Below are 19,637 nucleotides of genomic sequence, written 5' to 3' on the forward strand. Positions count from 1 at the left end.
TCCTTTCAACACCCCAGATCTCTGAAGTCCTGAGTCATCAAGGCAGACACAGCAGGAAGGCTGATCCAGGGATCGAGGGTGTGGGGAGCCTGCTAATGCTCTGGCCAGCAGGATTTCCTTCCAGGGGCCTTGCCGGAGAGCCCCGCCACTTGGCCCCATGCCAGGCCAGACACGGGCATCTGGGCTCCGGCAGCCCCCACAAACTTCTTCCTTACCACCTCCATGCCAGGTTCTGAAGAAGCAAGGTGAATGGGGCAGGGGCATGAGCTCCGGCTCTGCCAGAGGCCCACCCACAGCCAGGGCCCCCTCTGACAAACGGGGCCGTGCAGGGTAGGTGGGATATTAAATTTTTTTTTTTAAGATTTTATTTATTTATTTGAGATAGAGAGAGTGAGAGAGAGTGCACGAGAGGGGGTAGGGTCAGAGGGAGAAGCAGACTCCCCACTGAGCAGGGAGTCCGATGCAGGACTCGATCCTGGGACTCCAGGATCATGACCTGAGCCGAAGGCAGTCGCTTAACCAACTGAGCCACCCAGGCGTCCCGGTAGGTGGGATATTAGATGAGCTCCCTGGAGGCTAACCGGGAATGGTGCCCCCAGGGGACATGGGGCAATGTCTTCAGGCATCTGGGGCCACTACAACTGTGGGGAGCTTCTAGTAGGCTGAGGCCAGAGATGCTCTACATCCTACCATGCCCAGGACAGCCCCCACACAAAGAATAATTCGGGCCCCAATGTCAATAGGGACAAAGCTGAAGCACTTCGAGATAATGTACTAATGGCTTAGCATTTAGAAATAAGACCTAATCCCTGCTTGCTGTGCAAAGGATCCCATGGGTGTCCTACGTACTCATCTAGGAAGAGCACAGAGGGCTTCACCCCCAAATGTCCATATGCATGACTTTTGGGAGGCTGGGATTGTGGGAGAAATTTTTGCTTCTTTATTTGATAAGCTTATCATCCCTGTGTGATGATTTTTGTTTATTCTGCAAGTGCAGAAGTGAACAGCCAATAGAGAAGACTGAAAAGCAAAGAGGCAACTGGCATCCAGCTGGGGAAGGGGCGCAACGCACCCTGAGGGAAAGGGAGCCCCCACAGCAACTGGGGGTCAGGGAAGACTCAGGGGCTGGTGGCCTCCACCGAGGCAGAGCGAGGGGCTGTGCCAGAGATCCGAGGTGCGGGGTAGTGGAACCGGAAGGCGGGCAGGGCCGGGCCAGGCTGGGCGTGCACCCCCAGTGGACCCTGAACTGCAGGCTCGCTGTAGTCAGGTCATCACAGCCTGACGGGCAGCTCCTCAAGGCCAGGCCATCTCAGGCAAGGAAAGTGAGGCTCCACAGGGCTGGGTCCACTATACCAAGACTGATCCCGGGCAGGTGAGAAGCCCGGGTCCGCCACAGCTCTCCCAAAGACAGGCCTGCAGGAAATGGCTGCACCTCCCCCCAGGGCGAAACACTCTGCTCTGTCCACACACACCTCCGCCCCACTTCTGCAAGGCCCCCCTCTCAGCGTGGAGCCAGACCGGCCCCTGTGGGTCTTTCTGACCCTCTGCTCTTCAGCCCTGCTCACAGGACACATGTGGTTACCCTCTGGAGCCAGATGGCCTGGGTTCAAATCCCAGCTCCAACCATTACTGGCTGGGTAAGCAGTGATCTCATCTCTCTGGGCCTCAGTTTGCTCATCTGTCAAATGGGGGAATTAACAGCATCACAGGGGCATCACGAAGTTTAAACGAGCTCACATACACAAAGGGCTCAGAGCGTAAGCATTGTGTTGTTACCAAGGCCTTGCTGGTGCTGAGTCCCCATTGCCCAGCAAGGAGGCATCGTGGCATGTGGGGAAGGTCTTCGGCTCTGGGTTCCAGATGTATAAGCTGAAACTTGCAGGGCCTCAGTTTCCATCTATAAACTGGAACCCCAGGGGCTGGTGTGAGTATAAATGCATAAATACGTCCCTTGGAGGAAACGATCACTACTGTCCTGATCCATCAGACACCACAGGCTGACCCTGCTGGGATCCCCAGGCCTAGTAGCCACCAGAACACTGGGGCAGCTCAAGTGCTTTCATTTTCCCATTCCCAAAGCAAGCCTCGGTCACAGGGCCATGACACACGAACCAACCAGAGCAACCGAAGGATCTCAGCCAAGTCACCGTTCCCCTTTCCAGCAGGGCAGCCCTGCCCCAACACCTCACAGCCCGCCAGCCCAGAGACGCCACCGCAGACCCGAAGCAAAGCCACTCCTGCCTGGGCCTCAGCCTGATGGTGCTACCTTCCCAAGAGCCCCAGGGCCAGGCTGAACCTTCTCACCAGGCCTCCAGGAAAGAAGGTTCCAGAAGGGGAGCCGTGAGAGCTAAAGCTGACAAGGGAGGTTTCAGGTCCAGGGCTTAGAAAATACCAAATGGCTCTGATGGAAGCCCGTCAGGAGCTCCAGGCTGGTCGGCTGAGCCTGGCAGGAACCCTCGGGCCTGTGTCCACTCCTGAGGCTGGCCGTGCACGCCATGTGCCCCACGGGTCGGCGGCACACACGGCGCGTTTGCCTCGGCAGCCCTGGAGCGGAGAGCGGTGCAGGTGTGCTGTGCCTGTCATGCGGGAGGCCAGGGACACACAGGGTCACAGGGGTGGAGAGTGGAGGTCTGAGCACAGCTCTTGCGTCTCCCCTTCCAACAAGGAGGGACCTGCCAACTACGCACTTGCAGCAACCTCATTCGCTCCCTCCTTCACTCGCTCACCCACCCGTTCATCCAGCCAAAGAATGTCTGCTGAGAGGCCAGGCCTCAGTGTCCCCATCTGTAAACTGGACAGAGAAACACAGGGGAATCACCCATGTAACCACCTGGCACAGCGCCTGGCAAAAGGAACGCTCCCAAGTGGTTGCTGCCATGGTCACTATTGTGACAGACGCCTGGCCCTGGTGACTCAGATCCCTGCACTTCTGAAGCTTCCACTTGGGGGGATCCCAGGCTCCTGCTGGCGGCTGGTCTCCTGTCTCTCTGCACTGTGACCAGGGCCCTCTTGGCTGGACCGTGCCCTGGTGAATCTGGCACGCAGCTCACCCCCACTGGGGGCCCCCACTCTGGGAAGCGATCCCGCCTCCACCTTTATCCCCTATACCCTCCTGTGGCGCCTGCCGCTCAGGGACACGGCACAGACCACCCGGAACGTGGCCCAGCAGCTGTGGCCTCTCCCTCCTTGCTTCATTCCCAGCCCTGGCCCCCAGCCCCATCTCTGCCGGTCTCCCTCCTGGGTCTGTCCGTCTAGATGTGTCTCTCCTACAAAGTCCTTCCTGAAACCAGCTGCCCCTTGGCAGCCACTTCTTCCTCCCTCCAAACAGCAGGACGCGGCATAAACCTCTCTGAGGAACTGTGCTTTGCCCTCTAGTGCATCCCAGGTCGTGGTGCACCCCCACGTAAGTGAGCCTTGGGGGGTGCAGTCCCCGGGAGCACTCACTCTGGAAGCACAATACCAGGGAGCACTCCTGGCAGACGCAGTACCCGGGAAACTGCCTCTGCACACACAGTATCTGGTACTCGACTCACAAACTTAGTGCCTGGTACTTACTCTACAAATACTTGGCATTCACTTCCCAACACCAGTTCCCTGAACTCACTTGACAAATTCACAAAGGAATGTCTGCCAAACACCGGCAAACACTGAACTGATAAGCCCACTGATTCTGAGCTAAGATGTGCCTGCAAGAGGCTGGAATCATTTTGTGTCTAACTGTTGGATATGCACACACTCATGGACACGCACACCCACACGCTGGGGGCAGGCCTGCCGTTGCCTCTCCACTCAGGCTCCTCACACACAGTAGGTAGACAACAAATGTCCCTGTAATCATGAATGCATTGCTCCATTCCTTGCAATACGTTTGCTTAGCCTATTTTATTCTCCACCAGAGAGAAGACTGCCACGAAGCTCCCACCCAGGAGCCAGAAGAGCTCCTGGTGTCCCAACTTCCATTCCAGAGCAGCAACTCTGCAGCCAGGACCTTGAAGACATCCAGACCTCTGCGGTGTCCCAGGAATCCTGGTGGGAGTCCTCATCATTCCACGGCCTCCTTCCTCCAGTGCCCACCTTCCCTGTGCTCAGGAGTTGTCATATCCCAGGGATGTGAGTGGCCAGGCCTACCACTGGCTCAGCCTGGAGCTCTCTCCCTCTCCCACCTCCCGCTCAGTGAGGCCCTAGGGGGAGGAGAGGGGCAGCCAGTGATACAACGTGAAGGAGCCAGGTGCCCACAGGATCCAGCTCCAGTAGGGCAGAATCCCCCACCGGACTGAGGAGAGCAAGAAATAAGCCATGTTGTGTGAAGTCACGCAGATTTGGGGGCTAGTTGTTACAGCGGTTAGTTAGCCTACCCCGACTGACGCCCAGCCCCATCCACAGGGATGGCTCCATTGCCCCTCTGAGCCTCACACTAGCGTATGCCGGTGATCACATTCACCTGGCCTGGACAGTGAGCCAAATGGCGGGGGGCGGGGGGGGGGGCCCGGGGAGGCCAGGCCTGGTTTCTCCAGATTGTGCACTCCCCTTTGCAGCTTTTCCAGGCCTTTAAGAGCTTGGGACTGGCTCAAGACACGCAGGAAAGGACTACAAGTTCCAGTGTTATCTTCCCTCTCCTGATGACCCCACCTGAGCTGGACCCAACCAGCCCAGCCCCACGAAAGCATCCATCACCCCGCCTGAGTCCTATACATCTACCTACCCAGGGACTGGAGAATCCAGCTCTTCTGCTTCCCTCCAAAGTAAGTTTACTCAGCCTTATCTGCTTATATACTTTCTCGATCGCATCATTTCTGATAGCAGCTTGAAAGCAGGAGGGCCAATGAAAAGGGAAGACAGAAGGCACTGGAAGGTTCTAGAAGGCACTGGAAGGTGCTGGGAGGTAGGAGTTCTGGGTGTGAATCCCAGCTCTGCTGATGAATCATTTGTAAGGATCTCTGAGCAACAAATTTCCCCTCACCACTTCCCCCACCACCCCCCACCCCCCGCCAGCAAAATGCCAGAGGCGAATTCAACAATTAGTGTGTTCTCAGTCCTAGGACGCTTGTAAGGCAGGATGGACCCAGGCAGCTGGTTTTTAAGTTTTGCTGGGCTTTGTAATTTAAGAGTCTCTTACAGCACTGCTCCAAAGCTATTCACTATCTATTGAGAGGAAGCCTGGCTAAATAAAACACACACACCCACCCCAGAAGCACAAGAATGAAAGCTCCATGGGGCAGGGAGCTCCCTGTATGCCCAACAACTAGCACATTCTGGTGCTCATAAATATTTTTCAAAAGATGATAACAGCTCCTAAAAGGCAAGGGTAATAACAATTGTACAGCAATTGCTAAACGCCAGCCACTTTACTAGGTGATTTCTAAGTACAATCCAGCCTCAGGGCCTTTGCACTTGCCACTCTCCCTGCCGGGAACGCTCTCACCCCCTTCCCTGCCTTGTGCAAAGCAGCAAGGTTGCCAGTCCCCAAGCTCTGAACGCCCCACCTACCTGCCGGCTTTGTTTTCTCTAGGACCCCTGTCACCACCACGCAGATTTTATATCTCCCCGCTTAGTGGTTTATCATCTTCACCCACCCCACCAACAGGCAGGCTGGGGGAGGGCGGGGAGAGCAGGGTCTTGTTTTCTTCAAAGTGCCTACAGCAGTGATATTTATCTGTTGAATAAATGCGTGAACTGCCGTGCCTTACCTCACTTAACCTCACGGACATCAGTGCCAAAAGGAAATCCCCACGATCCGAATTTTACAGGTAAATGCAGACTGCTAGGAGACCTGCGCAAGGTCACGCACCAGCTAGGAAGCCGCAGGGCAGGGATTCAAGCTCACCTGTCTGGCTGTTCTCCTCCAGCCACCTCACCACCGCACAGCCCAACACTGATACACATGCACACGGCAGGTATAAGGAAATGGTTCCTGAACATGGGAACCAACTCCTGCACCAGAAACGCTTCCTCTGAGATCTCCTTGGCCTCAGGACTCCAGGACAGCACACACGCGCGCGTGCACACACACACACACACACACGCCTCATCACCCTTTGGTTGTGGTGCTGCTGATGTCAGCAAGGCTTCCTTTCAAATGTGCACCACCTCCCTCGGCGCCCCGATGAACTCACTGGGTGCTTTGTCGCCAGAGCCAGGAGTGGGGAAGAGACATTCTCACTTCCTCCCTTTCTCTACCACGGGGCTGGGCGGCCTGGCTCCCATCCTGGGGAAGCAGGAAGTCTGGGGACAAAAACGATGCTCTCAGGTGGAGCAGGAAACAGCCCGCCTGGGCCACGCAGACTCTTGTCCTCGGGGCACAGGTCAGCGTGACTGCCCAGAGCCCCCTGCTCACCTGTGTTCGGCTCCTGGGGGGCCAGGTGGGCGGACTCCCCAAGGGGGCTCCACAGCCAGTGACATGAGGCCAGATGGAAGCATGCCTGCAGGCGCCCATGACCCCAGGCACCACGGCCCATCCCCCTCGGGGGGAAGGTCAGCTCTTCCTTGCACAGCATTCTGGGACTAAGTATTTGAACACCCACCAAAGAAACAAAAAACATTCAAATTATCAAAACAGGAACAGCTCCACTGAATAAAGATGGAAAGTGTCTCGTTTCGAACAGCGAAAGACTGGGTCTAACCTAAACGTCCAGCAGCAGGAGATGGTCCCGCAGCGTCACCTCGCACTTCCACCGCAGAGCACCGGGCAACCGTGACGAAGAGTAAGGCCGCCGTGTGTGCACAGACCTGGAATCATCTACAAAATACACTGTCCAATGACCAGTCACGGCCCAGAATGGGCAGCAAGGATACAGAGGAAATGGGCAACAGGGCTTGCCCGCAAGCAGGACAACGAGGTGCCACTGGGGCATGAAAAGTGTATTTTTCCCGATACGCCTTGTTGTACTATCTGAATTTATTTGGTGTGCGTATTATTGTTGCAATTAAAAAAAAAAAAGAGCTTTGTGGGGTGTTTTCTTTAAAGAAGCTAGACTGGACTCCTGAGGAGTCTTTCTTCAACTGCTTTCAACAGTCTGTCTCACTGCCTGCAAACAGCAGATCTGCTCACCACCCCTAACTTTCCCAAGTGCACTGCTCATCGCAGGAGACTTTTCTCTGGAGACTGCCCACTTTTAAATAGCAACAGTCCTTACTACTTGCGCAGAATTTCAAGAAGCTCTCTCGGGGCAATTAAGAAAACGCGAATTGGAACACTGGCCCCTGCTCGTATTCCCACCCTGTGCTGGCCGTCCTACCAGGTAGGACTCGGAATTATCTCCAAACCTTAGGGCAATCCTCCAAGTAGGGTAGGATTATACCACCCTCCAGATGGAAAAAAAAAAAAAGCAAGGCCCACCAAGGGAAAGCAATGTGCTAAGAGTCACACAGCCAGGAGATCATAACCTCCGAATCCAGACCCGGCGCCATGTGACAGCAAAACCCAGGCCAGGTCTGCCCCATGGTGGGGACACCCTAAACCGTATCACACTGCCTCACTTAATCTCATTTAATCCTTTAATCGAAGGCATAATTCAACCACCTCAAATGTCTATTCCACCAAAACACCAAGAGGGTGCCCTTCATGTGGGCCCAGCCCAGCTGCCCGGAAAAAAGAGAGGCCACCCTGATTCCCCAAGGCTGGCAGGGGAGGAACCCTGAGACAGCTTCGGTTCTCAGGACAACACAGCTGCCAGGCTACCCCAGCGCCTCACCGGACACGGTACCCCAGAAATGCCCTCTCCCACTGCCAGGCAAGTCGGCGGGTGCACGAGCGGGAAGTGCCAAGCAGAAGCCACTTGCAGGCCATGGAGCCCAAGCCAGGAACACACGCCTGTCTCCACCGCCAGTCTGGCAGCAAAGCCCAGACACGTGCCATGAAACACCATCCACCTGGACTGGCACGATTCTGTCCACGGCCATAAAGAGCACCTCGGACTGTGCTAGGCAAATGGCAGCATTAAACTTACTCCCTCCTTAAAATGCATTTATTTATTTATTACAACCTGGGAGAGGCAGAACATGTTTGCTGTTTATGGAGAGTTCAGATTCTTTTCTCCTCTTCTGTCTCTGGCCCCTGCCCCTCCACCCCTCCAATCAGACATGTTCCCCAGGAAACAAACTTGACAGACTCCAAAATCTTAGCACAAATGGTATTGAAAGAAAAAAAATTATTTGTGTTCACTCACTGAGGCAGGAAACATCCAATGAACCAAAGGCGGGAAGGACGGACTGACAGGAGCCGGGTAAGTGACAAAGTGGAAAAAACGAACACGCGTGCGCACGCACACGTACACGCACACCCGTCCCCGTGGGACCCGCGACTACCCTGGACGACACAGACTTTAATTCTCAGGCGGAAAGCACACCATGGGGCTGAGCTCTCCACTGGCCACTGGACACCCAGCAGGTGCTTAGTTAACAAACTCCAAGTTCAGAAGGTTGCTGCCCCCCCGAGAGAACACCAAATTAAAGAGACCGACAAGGATTAAGGTGACTTCTCTTTTCCTTGCCATGATAAAAAGCCCAGAAACACTGCAACTGGAGGAGCAGAGGGGAAAAAAACTTAAAAACAAGGCACCGAGGAATTAAGGCTTGAAAATAAAGAAGGCCGCGGTCACCTGTGCGCCAACCCGTATCCTGTTTGGTCAGGGAAGAAACGGCTTTTCGGATCGGACCCACCATTCTGAGATGCCACGTGCCCCATGTAATAAAATAAGGTGAAAGAAAAGGTAGGCAGCTTATTTGTGCTTCTTCGGCGCAGAGAAACAAAGCACGCAGACAAAAGCCCTCTTCCAGCGGACAAACATGTCTAGCAGGTGATCAAATTCAACCCACACAAGAGAAGGATGGCAAAATGGATTCTGGTCCTGTGGACCCGGCTGCTTCTGCGGAACCCCTGGCCCTTGGCTGCAACCCACACTACAGCCGGCAGCCACGAAAAGCCCGAGGAGGCCAGGGGAGTGAGAAGCCTGGATGCCAAAGGGGAACGAGGCACTACGTCTAGGCCACAGTCTGGGCAGGCCCGCAGGTGTGGTCGTGTGTGCCCCGGGGAGGGGGCAGACGCGTCCCAATCACCCCTCACACGTCAGCCAGGTCACTGCTGCCTTTGTGTTTCCTTCTTTGTTTATGAGCACTGGGGATCCAAAGTCTCGAGCAGAGAGTGCATCAGGCCCAGCGCTGTCACAGGCCGCGTCAGGCAGACTGCTGGCTCTGCAAGGATTTAATCAGTAACTGGCCCAGGAGACTGGCACAGGGGCAAGCTCCAACCTGACCCCACAGACGGCAAAGTTTACGGCCAGGCCGGGGGGGGGACCCAGCCAGCCCCCAGGGTCCCAGACCGCCAGCCCCCAGGGTCCCGGGCTGAGCCCATCTCCCCAGCGGGGAATCAACTGAGGTCCACCTGCGGGGTGTACCCAGCTGGAGCAGCCTACCAGGCGGGCTGGGAGCCCCCATGTGCTTCCACCCTAGCCTGATGCAGCTGTGGTCCTGGAAGCCTTTATCTCTGACAACGATCCAGTTAATTGGATCAGTGTAGACAGGCTCCAAAGACGGTTTGGGCAGGAGTGTATGTGGTTTGTTTATCGGTTTGAATCCAGATCAATCATTCTGAGTCTTGTTCCCGAAGCCTACACAGTTAACCAGATAATTACCAGATGGTTCTGAGTTGGGCTGTGCAGGCGGCTTAATATATGGATGATGTACATTTCATGGAAGGATATGACCCGATCCGGAACATACCTGATCTCTCGGCAGCCTGAGGCTGGGCCAGGGGACTCTGCAAAGCCACAGGGCTGCACAGGGCTTTTGTCGTAGTGAACTACACTCAAATTCACCTTTGTTTCATTTGGGCTAATATTTCTCAATAGCATGCTTGGGCCACACACTATAAAATGCAGACAGATTACATAATGCCCAGGCCTCAGAGAAACCCCTCAGGGGCTGCTTTGCTTCCCCATGGCCTGGACACCAACCAGGTGTCTCATGATGGGACAAGGTCCCTGGTACAGTTCCAACCACACTTCTGCCCTGGAGGCCACTGCCACAGCCAGGACTGCCCTCAGCAGCCCCCTCCACACTCACAGGCCCTGGCACAGAGAGCCCTGCACCCCACTGGAGCCCACCAGGGCAAAATTCAAGGACATCCCCTGCCCACAGGGCTGAGCGGCCACAGGCGGAGGAAGGGGGATTTGCCAGCCCATCGGACACTTGCTCATAGTTCCTACTTCCCCATTTCCAACCCTGCCAGAGCAGGGTTCTGCTGAGACAAATCTTGTTCCACGGATGGCCCTCATCCCCAGTCCTGAAAATCACAGCTCCTCTCCAGAGAGGCCCAAGCTACGAAGGTACCACCCACCTTGGCTGGTGAAGGTGGTGCCGGGGCCTCTGGCTGCTTGAGAAACCAGTGCCCAGCCTCAGTCTTTGTTCCTTTCCTCTCTCTCCTATATACCTCTTGAGCAATCAGAGTAAGTTGGGGGGGGGGGGGCTGGAGCCTCCAAAGCTGGCTTCCCCCCCCCCGTCCCAACTCCCCTTCATTTTGAGGGGTGGTAGATAAACAACAATGCCCCCCTGAAGCAGGGGGAAATTCTGAAGCCAGCCTGGGGGGCTCCTGATCCCAGGCAGGGAACTCTTAAGGGCACTGGTTCCTCCCTGAGCCTGAAACACTGCGCGCTGGCGAATTTTCTGAGGCTCTCCCTCCATCAAATGAAAAGCTAAATGCCGAGGCCCGTGGCTTCGGACGGGCTTCAGAACATGCATGAGCCTGAACCTGGGACCGGACCGCCTCCCGGCAACCAGCGATCCTCCCTGAGGAAGAAGTCTTTGCAGATACTGCACCAACCTGCCCACAGGAAAGAAAAAAAATAGGTGTTCTAAGCACGTCGGACCCAAAATTCAGAATAAGAGTCCCCGGGTACTTCGATGCTCTCGGGAGGGGGGAGTGGTTTCGAGGAGCAGGGCTTCTTCTGCTAACTTTTCCCCCCTCCCCATTCCTTGGAGCATGTGTCACAGCCTCTGACACACTGCCAAGGGAACATGGACGCCGGGGAAACGTCTACACACGCTACACGTTTGTGACATACCATGTAAGCGACACCCTGTTTCCTGGCTGGGTTTTCCTGGCACAGGTGTGGGCAGGCATTGGATCCCGCCGCCACCACCACCACCCGCCCCCCCCAACAACCGTGCTTAGTAAACAGGATCCCAGCCGCCCCAGGCGGAGCGTGCATTCTGGAGAAGACCTACCACCTCTCCACAGAGGACGGGATCCCCTCAGCAAGGCTCAGGCCCAAGCAGAGCTGGTGCTTTAAACTGTCCTGATTTCAAAACACAAAGCATCCTGCTCAGGCTCCTGCCCGCCACCCCCACCCCCTGCGACCCCACCACAGCTGTCTCTCCCCACCTTGCAGATTCAATTTCAGAAACAGATCAGTGACTTCTCTCCCTCTCATCCAGCGGGCCCAGTCCCAGCCATGTATCAGAAACAATAACAGTAACGAAATAAAACCAGCCACAGAACACACGTATACACACACTTCGCAGACAATGCAAGACCAGGGCCCAACAGGCCAGCTTCCACTCCAGAACTTGACCGCCCCTCGGTGGGGAGGAGATAGTCCAGGACCCCTGCCCCCTCCCCCCTCCCCTTCCCCTTCCAACCTCCCAACGTGCGAATGAGATTTTTCAGAAAGGGAAGCACCCAGCGTTGCCTACCAGCCTGGGCAGGAAAAAGACAGCAGAGCACAGAAAGGAACTGGCTTCTGGAAATTCTCTGGGTTTTGGGATTTCGAAGTTGCTAGGTTTTCTTTCTTTCTTTCTTTCTTTCTTTATTTTTTGGTTGTTTTGTTTTCCCCTCCAGCGCAGATCCAGACGGGCCGCGGCTTTCAGAAAGGGAACCCCACCACCGTCGGGGCCCAGCCCAGGTCTATCCCACGGTCCCATCCGTAAGAAACACTAGCTAGCGCCGGGCCCGGGAGGTCCCCACACGCCCAGGCTGGGGTGGGCCGGATCCCATGCAGAATTCCGAAGGGTCTCCCCGAGCCCGCCCGCTGGGCACAAGGCGCCGGCGCGCAGGCCGGGAGGGGGCACCGGGGTCCCCCCGCCGCCCGCCGCCCCCCGCCCCGGCACCCCGCAGGCCCCGGGCTCCAGGTGAGCGGCGGCGAGAGGGGGCGCCTCCCGGCCCCGAGGCGAGGCGCGGGGGAGCCGGCGCGCCGCCGCCGCGCAGAGCGACTCACCGTGGCGGACGCCAGGCTGTTGTCGGCCAGCGTTAGGTGGTGCGGCTCCCAGCGCCTCAGGAATTTCGAGGTGAGGATCTTGCTGAGAAAGGTCCGCGGGTGCCGGATGACACAGACCTGGATGTCGCCCTCCTGCAGCAGTTTGTACCTCATGCCGTTGCACAGCAGAAGGGCCCGGCGGCAGGGCACGGCGCCCATCTTCGTGCCCTCGGGGGCCGGCGCGTCGCCCCCCAGCAGCGGCTTGGTCTCCTCGATCTGCCGGGGGTCGCCGCCGCCGCCCGAGCTGCTGGTCAGATCCATGGCCGGCCGGGCCGGGGCGGGGGCCGGGGGCGGGGAAAGGGGGCTGTCCCGGGCTGCCGGGGCGGCGGGGCCCCCGAGCGGCGGCCCGCACGCCCCCCCCCGCCCAGGAGGGTGGGGGGGCGTGGGGCTGGGGGGCGCCCGGCAGGGGAGGGGCCGGCGGGCGGGCGGCCGGCGCTCGGCGCTTCCTCGCGGCTCCGCTTCCTCCTAGCTCGTCGGGTGCATGCTCGCGGCGGCCGGAGCGGCGGGCGGCGGGCGGCGGGCGGGGCCGCGGGGCAGCGGCGGGGGCCGGGGCCGCGCGGGCGGCTGTGTCTCGGCCCCGCCGCCCGCTCGTGTGTACGGTACGTGTGTCCGGGCGGCCGTCCGCGGGCGAGTGTGCGGCGGGGGCCGCGGGGGCCGGCTCAGTTGAGAGATTGCAGAAGCCGCTCGGCGCCCGCGCGATTGGTCCCCGCGGGGTCATGTGCCCGCCCCTCTGACGTCAATGGCGGCAACGGCGGCGGCCGCCGCGGCTTCGGCCTCTCGCAGGCGGAGTCGGCCGCCGGGCGGGGACGCGAGGGGCCGAGGCGCGGCCCGACCGGAGGGGGCGGCCCCTGGGGAGGGGGCGGCGGCGGGCGAGCCCCGGCAGGCCCCGGCCCGGCCCCGCCCGGAACGCAGGGGTGGGCGGGGGCCGCGGGGGCGGGGCGCGTGACGTCACGCCCAGCCGCGCCCCCGCCGGTGCCCAGGCCGGTGTGCGGGTCGGTGCCCCGGCCGGTGCGGAGCGGCGCGGCCAGCCCGCCCCGCCCGGCCCCCCAGCCGCCCCGGCCGGCCCGGATCGGAACGGTCAACGCCCCGGGACGTGCGGATGCGGGCGGCCGACGTGCGGCCAGGTGCAAACCCAGGGCCCGGGGGGGGGGGGCGTGGACGGGGTGGGCGGCAGGGCTGCGCTGGAGGGGCGGGAGGCGGGGGGGGGGGGTCTGGACCGCCTGACCTCTGACACCCCCTCCACAGCTCAGGCTGTCCACCTGACTGGCTAGATGGGGCCACAGGACAGGGATGGTTCCTCGAATTTAAAATGTCCTCTCGGTTATCCGGATAATGAGCCCGCACTGCCCTGTCTCAGCCTGTCGGACTCCGTCCGAGAGCCCCCTGGCCTTTTACAGATGTCTGTCGGGCCTTGGCCCTTGTGGTCCTCAAGCCGCCTGGGGAGGGGACAGATTCCACAGCCCCCCTCCTGTGCCCCTCGAGTCTGACCCCTTCTAGGAACCTAGACAACAAAGTCCCTCCCCAAAGTTACTGGGCCACTCCCCTTCTGCCTGCGCCCCAGCCTTGCCAGCTTCTTTGCCTCTCCCCTCAGACCAGCCCATTCATCCCTGCATGGGCAGGCCCAGCACAAGGCTGGGAGAGAATCATATTGGAATGAACCACAGTGTCACCTAGGAACTCCCAACTCTGAAACCAAAACGTCCTCTTTCTGCCATCACGAGCGGCACCAGAAGCCACCCAGCAAATGCTCAGCTCCTCCGCCAGGTCTTCTCACAGCCACACGCTTCTGCAGTTAATACCGTTTAAAGCCCCAGATTTTTGCCTTTTTTGTTAAGTGAAGGCGCCTCTGTAGCGATTATATGAGTTTGTGTGTGTTGAATTGCATGGCAGCTTGCCCACAGCATCCCTGTGGTGGGGACTGTCCCCTCCCCACTCTCTCCCAAGAACAGACAAGGTGGAGGGGCTCCTGGAAAGATCCTATCCCTGAGTCTGGCAGGAATGGGGTGTGGGAGGCCATAGGGCGGAGCATGTGCAATGTGTCAGGAGATGGGCCATTCTCTCCTCCTGGGTCCTGGGGGAGGCAGTTAGGTGAGGAAATGGGGAATTGATCAACTCTCCACAATTTGCTGGCAAATTCTGTTCTTCGAATTCTAAAGTTTACGGCCCTGAGAAGATCATCAAGCAAGAAAGGGTCAAGCCCACGCCCCCACCTCATGATATAGATGTGGATCCAGGGCATGGTTGGGACCGAAACCCCCAGGCCGCCAAGGGGTGGGGTTAGGCCTGCTGTTCCAACCTTTTATGGAGCTCTTCCTGTATGCTAAGTGCTGTGCATGCATACAACTGTTCCTTCTCACAGCACCCTTAATATAGGTGCCATCACCATCCCCTCTGGCAGACAAGGGTACAGAGAGGCTGAGGGACTCGCCAGGCTCACTTAGCTCATCAGGCTCAGAGCTTAGAGGCCAGGACAGTGTAAAGGCAATGACCATGCTGTGCTTGGGCTAGAGGAGCGGAGAGAGGACACCTGATCCATACTGTGGCGCTGGGGTACATGTCCCAACCCCAGGAGGTCTTCAGGAACCAGGTAAAGAAGGGCAGAGGTGCCCCTGGAAGGGGGAATGGCACATGCAAAGTAAAGTCGTGGGAGACACTCAGCCTGTCCAGGAAGCTGCATGCATTTGCCAAGGCATGCAAAGTGCCCCAGGGTTGCAGGGCAGAGGCCTAAGAGGTGAGCGGGGGTTGCGCAGGTAGTGCCCTGAAATGCAGGTCCAGGAACCAGACTTCCCTCTGAGAGCCACGGAAAGCCACCACATGGACCACGCATGGGAGTCGCTTGTAGATGTCACCTTCATAAGGTCACTGGCCACAGCATGACATGGACAAGGTTTGCAGAGAAGCAGCCTGGGGACAGGGAAGGCAGTGGGGAGGCTGTTGAGAGTACCCAGGAGGGCGATGATGGGGGCCAGCATGGAGTCATGGAGGAGGACAGCCAGAGCAGCTGCGGTCCACCTTAGGGACATCTGTGGACCTTCCTCTCCGCATTCAGGGGGCAAACTCCAGGAGAATGAGATTTACCAGGGTGCAGAGAATCCCTGATTTCTTCCAGGAAATAGGAATATTATGATAAAAATGAGCAGCATGCCAAGTGCCAGGTACTATGCAGGGCTTTCATGTTCGTTCTTCTTCCTTCCTCCCAAGGAGCCCAGAAGGCAAGAATCATTATCATCCCCATCTTAAAGGTGAGGAAGTTAAGGCTCAGAGATGGTCAGAAAACTGTGGGAATCCAGCCAAGATGTGAACCTGTAATTCCGTTTGACCTGAAATTCCACACTGTCCCCACTCCTTCTTTGTAATGTTTTCCTGCACACGTGCTCAGGGGAAAAGTGTTGAATTCAGTTGATGTCGTCTTTAAATACTATTTCTTGGTGTTCGTTTGAAGTCAGTGACACAGAGCCCCCAAGTTCCTGCAAGAAGAGATCCATGAAGGCAGAATGCAGCGGTTCCTGGCCGACAGCAGAACTAGCTCAGTGCCTACATGCAGTCAGGGCTCAACAAATAGGCAGTGATTGACCAATTGATAGTCACACTCACCTATTCCCTGGTGCTTAGGAATGTGCAAGCAATAGGACCGGGTCTGTATATTGGCAACATTAATACTCGGTGGGTGATGTGCAGAGCCCCTTGCCTCCCACTGTCCCAGGTTCCTGACCTAAAAATCAATGAGTCTAGGTGCCAGATTCCATCAGAAGCCCTCTCCCTGCAAGCCCCCAACCTCTGTAGGAGATGCAAGCAGGTTGAGTTTCCATGGATGGATCACACACCTGACTTGTCCTTGATGTCACCGGATCCAGACCCTCCAAAGAACAAGCCAGGCCCCTCCTGGGCCATATGGGTAGGGAGCCCACTCACTGTGGCAAAACTCAGTGCTAGGAGCTGGGGTTGCAGTGAAAGGCAATAAACTGCCCTCACGGGCTCACATCTCGGCTCCCAGATGCCTAAGTCTCCCCCTGAGCTAAGAGGGGAAAGACAGAGCTGGCTGCCCTTAAAGGAATGTGATGAAGTGGCAAAGTCCTTGGTGGGGGAGGAGAACATGGGGCTGATGGCCGGCCCTGGGAGAGGTCTCCCTCAGCACCCTCTTCCAGCACTCCTGCCCCTTCCAAGGGACATGCTTGGAGCTGGGTGGACTCCTCCTTGGTGTGGTCCCCAGTGGAGATCCCCACCAGCCTCTGCCCAGCCCCCATCTTGCCCCACCCCACCACGAAATGGTGCACAAACCCAACACCCTGTACCCTCCAAGAGGGCAGGGTTCATTCCAGTTTTGCCCATCACTGTGCCCAGTGATTTACTGGTAAATGTTTAACCATCAGCTGACTGAAAGAAGAGAACCTGATTTAGAGCATTTGATTTCCCTGGTGGAAATATTCCCACCAGGGCAGTTTTCAAGCTACCAAAGTGCATCACTGAACAAGGAATTGGGAAGAGATGCATCCCATTGTAGAATATTTCTACCTACAGATACAACGTACCAGGGGTCACACCGGCAAACAACGCTTGTGACTGGCAAAACATAAACTGCTTACCTTCTGGCCCTTTTACACAGTTGGAGACCTCTGCAATAGACATTACCTTCAGACCAGAGATACTAATAAAATGTAATAGAATAATTAGGAAGTGATGAGTTCTATTACCTTTTAAAAATATAATTGTAACTTTATATAATTCAAGCTTGTTTAGTGGCTGTTTGACAACCAACTTGAAGAATTTCTGAAAAACCAGCACCCGGCTCTCATGAGCCAGCGTAGGGTCAGCTCCGGGATGCCTCTGTCTCAAGGGCCTGGCCCAGAGGAGATACGCAGTGGTCATCTGTTGAATGGCTGGAAATCAGTGCCAACATTCAGACTACTAGGCCACACTGCCCTGCCTCCTTCCTTCATTCTTTCATTTGATTCCATTAAACACCTCGCTATTCATGCCTCCAGAGTGCCAAGGACTTTGCTACATACAGTTCATTCTTCTTTATCTGCAGGGGATACGTTCCAAGACCCCCCAGTGGATGCCTGAAACCACAGATAGCACCAAACCCTATACAGACTGTGTTTTCCTATACATAGATACCTATGATAAAGTTTAATTCATAAATGAGGCACAGTAAGAGATTAACAACAGAGACTAATAATAGAACAGTTTTAACAATATACTGTGACAAAAGTTATGTGAATGTGGCCTTTCTCTCTCAAAATACTTTATTGTGCTGCACTCACCCTTCTTGTGAGGATGTGAGATGATTAAATACCTACATGATGAGATGAAGTGAGGGGAATGATGTAAGCACTGTGATGTAGCATTAGGTTACTACTGACCTTTTTTTTTTTTTTTTAAGATTTTATTTATTTGGGAGAGTGAGAAAGCGGCAGAGGGAGAGGGAGAGGGAGAAGCAGGCTCCCCGCCGAGCAGGAAGCCTGATGCGGGACTCCATCCCAGGACCCTGGGATCATGACCTGAGCCACTTGGGCAGACGCTTAACCGACTGAGCCACTCAGGCGTCCCTACTATTGACCTTCTGACTATGTCAGAAGGAGGATCACCTGCTTCTGGATAGGGGTTGACCGCGGGTAACTGAAAGCTCGGGTAAGGGAGGACTTGTATACTGCAGATCCAGCTCACACAAGATTCTGCCCTCACAGAGCTCATAGTTGAGTGGGGGGACCCAGACACCCCTCCCTTCCAATCATCTCCCCCGCCCCAAAAAAGAGTATGCCAGGAAGAAAACAAACTCCTTGCCCGTCCCTTTCTCAGCTATATGTATTTTGTTGATTTACCATAAAGCACGGTAGTAACAGAATCTCTTCCCAGGTCATAGACATTAAATGAGATCATCAGCATTGGGCTCACAGTCTGGCACAAAGTAGGCCCCTTGAATAAACATGGCCATCTGATGTGGCTACTGTCAGTTTAGAGGCCACGTTTCCCCGGCCCTGGTCACTGGCTTTCCGTCTAGTCCACTTGTCCAGACCTCCCCCATCTGCCCAACAAGTGGCACTCAGACACTCTCAACACAGCCTGTCTGCGGGGTTTTCAGGCTCGGCACCATGAACATTTGGGGCTGGATCGTTCTTCACCGTGGGCAGCTGTGGGGTGCGCTGTACGGTATTTAGCAGCTGCCCTGGCCTCGACCCACAGACACCAGTAGCAGCCGTAATCCGTGACAACCACGATGACTCCAGGCATTGCCACGTGTCACCTGGAAGGCTAAATCACCCCTGGTTGAGAACCCCTGGTTTAAAGGAAGATGTTTTCCCGCCCTCTTAGCCAGTCCACGCTGCTCCCCAGGCATCCTCTGGGGGAGATTATGTTGTCCACACTCATGCCATGGCATGTTCCTCCTCAGATGCCACTTCCCGGGGGCTGGAGCAAACACAGCCGGCTTTATCAGACTGTCCAGGAACACGCGGACCCACAGGAGGGAATAAGTTGCAACCTGTTTTAAGTCTTGTTTCTGGAGCCATTTTCATGGCACGAGGCATGCCTGTAGTCAGATGCCAAGCACCAAAAGCAGGCAACAAAATTGTTCTTAAGTGGTCCCAATTTCGAACCTATCCGTGGCACTATTTCTTTTGGGGAACTCTCGGGAAGCTCCCTCTGGAAACTCTGTCTCAAAATTGCACCGGTCAGGAGAGCACTCCCAAACCTCATTGTTAACAGGCATGAGACGCCAACATAATGGAACACACACTCCATCCCAATGGCATTTAATGTACTGATCAAATAATAAAATGTGCTATTTTCCTCCTATGAGGAGAGGAGTTGTGTTTTCATCCTGAAGTCGGTGAATATCCTCCCCCCTCTCCTGAGCTGAGGTAAAGTCAGCTCATTTTCTAGGCTCCTGGGTGGGGAGCGACGGGGGGAGAGGGTGGGAGCAGGTTTCCTCTTCAGCAGCCTGTGATACTGGGTAGCTGAATGATTACTGCACACACACACACCCCCCAAGCTTCTCTGGTTTCAGAGGGCAAAGCTGGGCATCAAAAGAACATGAAGTACCATCCTCTCTCCCCCTTCCTTTCCTTGCTTTCACCAAATAATTATGTCTGAGGTTAGTAAAAAGTATTACAGAGGATCGAGTGTTTATCTGGAACTAATATTTCTAACACACAATCAGTTGATTGATTGATTGAGTTACCTACACACAACAGAACCTTAATAGTGGTTATCTCTGGATTGCCGGATTACAGGTCATTTTTTCCACTTCTCAAATCCATGTTATTGAAGAATAATTTACATGAAATAAAACACACCCACTTTAAGAGAACAGGTTGATAAGTGTTGAAGAATGTATACACCCATGTAACCACCATCTCCATCAAGATAGCAACACAGAACATTCCCACA

General features: G+C 56.0%; 1 protein-coding gene across 5 annotated transcripts in view; it reads right to left on the bottom strand.

Annotated features, from left to right (window-relative positions):
- Positions 1–12,886, bottom strand: part of CMIP (c-Maf inducing protein) — a 230,341-nt gene extending 217,455 nt beyond the window's left edge. Inside the window, exon 1 of one of the 5 annotated variants that reach the window (XM_064581017.1) lies at positions 12,210–12,886. In XM_064581017.1, coding sequence (XP_064437087.1) covers positions 12,210–12,509 — 300 coding nt within the window. In that variant the 5' untranslated portion in view covers positions 12,510–12,886. The remainder of the gene's footprint in view (positions 1–12,209) is intronic. The other 4 variants (XM_064581015.1, XM_064581016.1, XM_064581018.1 and 1 more) reach the window with 4 other exon arrangements.
- Positions 12,887–19,637: the final 6,751 nt, after the last annotated feature.

Source organism: Mirounga angustirostris, unplaced genomic scaffold (genome assembly GCF_029215605.1).
Source record: "Mirounga angustirostris isolate CCGP_5_RB_7025 unplaced genomic scaffold, mMirAng1.0.hap1 SCAF_16, whole genome shotgun sequence".
NCBI lineage: Eukaryota > Metazoa > Chordata > Mammalia > Carnivora > Phocidae > Mirounga > Mirounga angustirostris.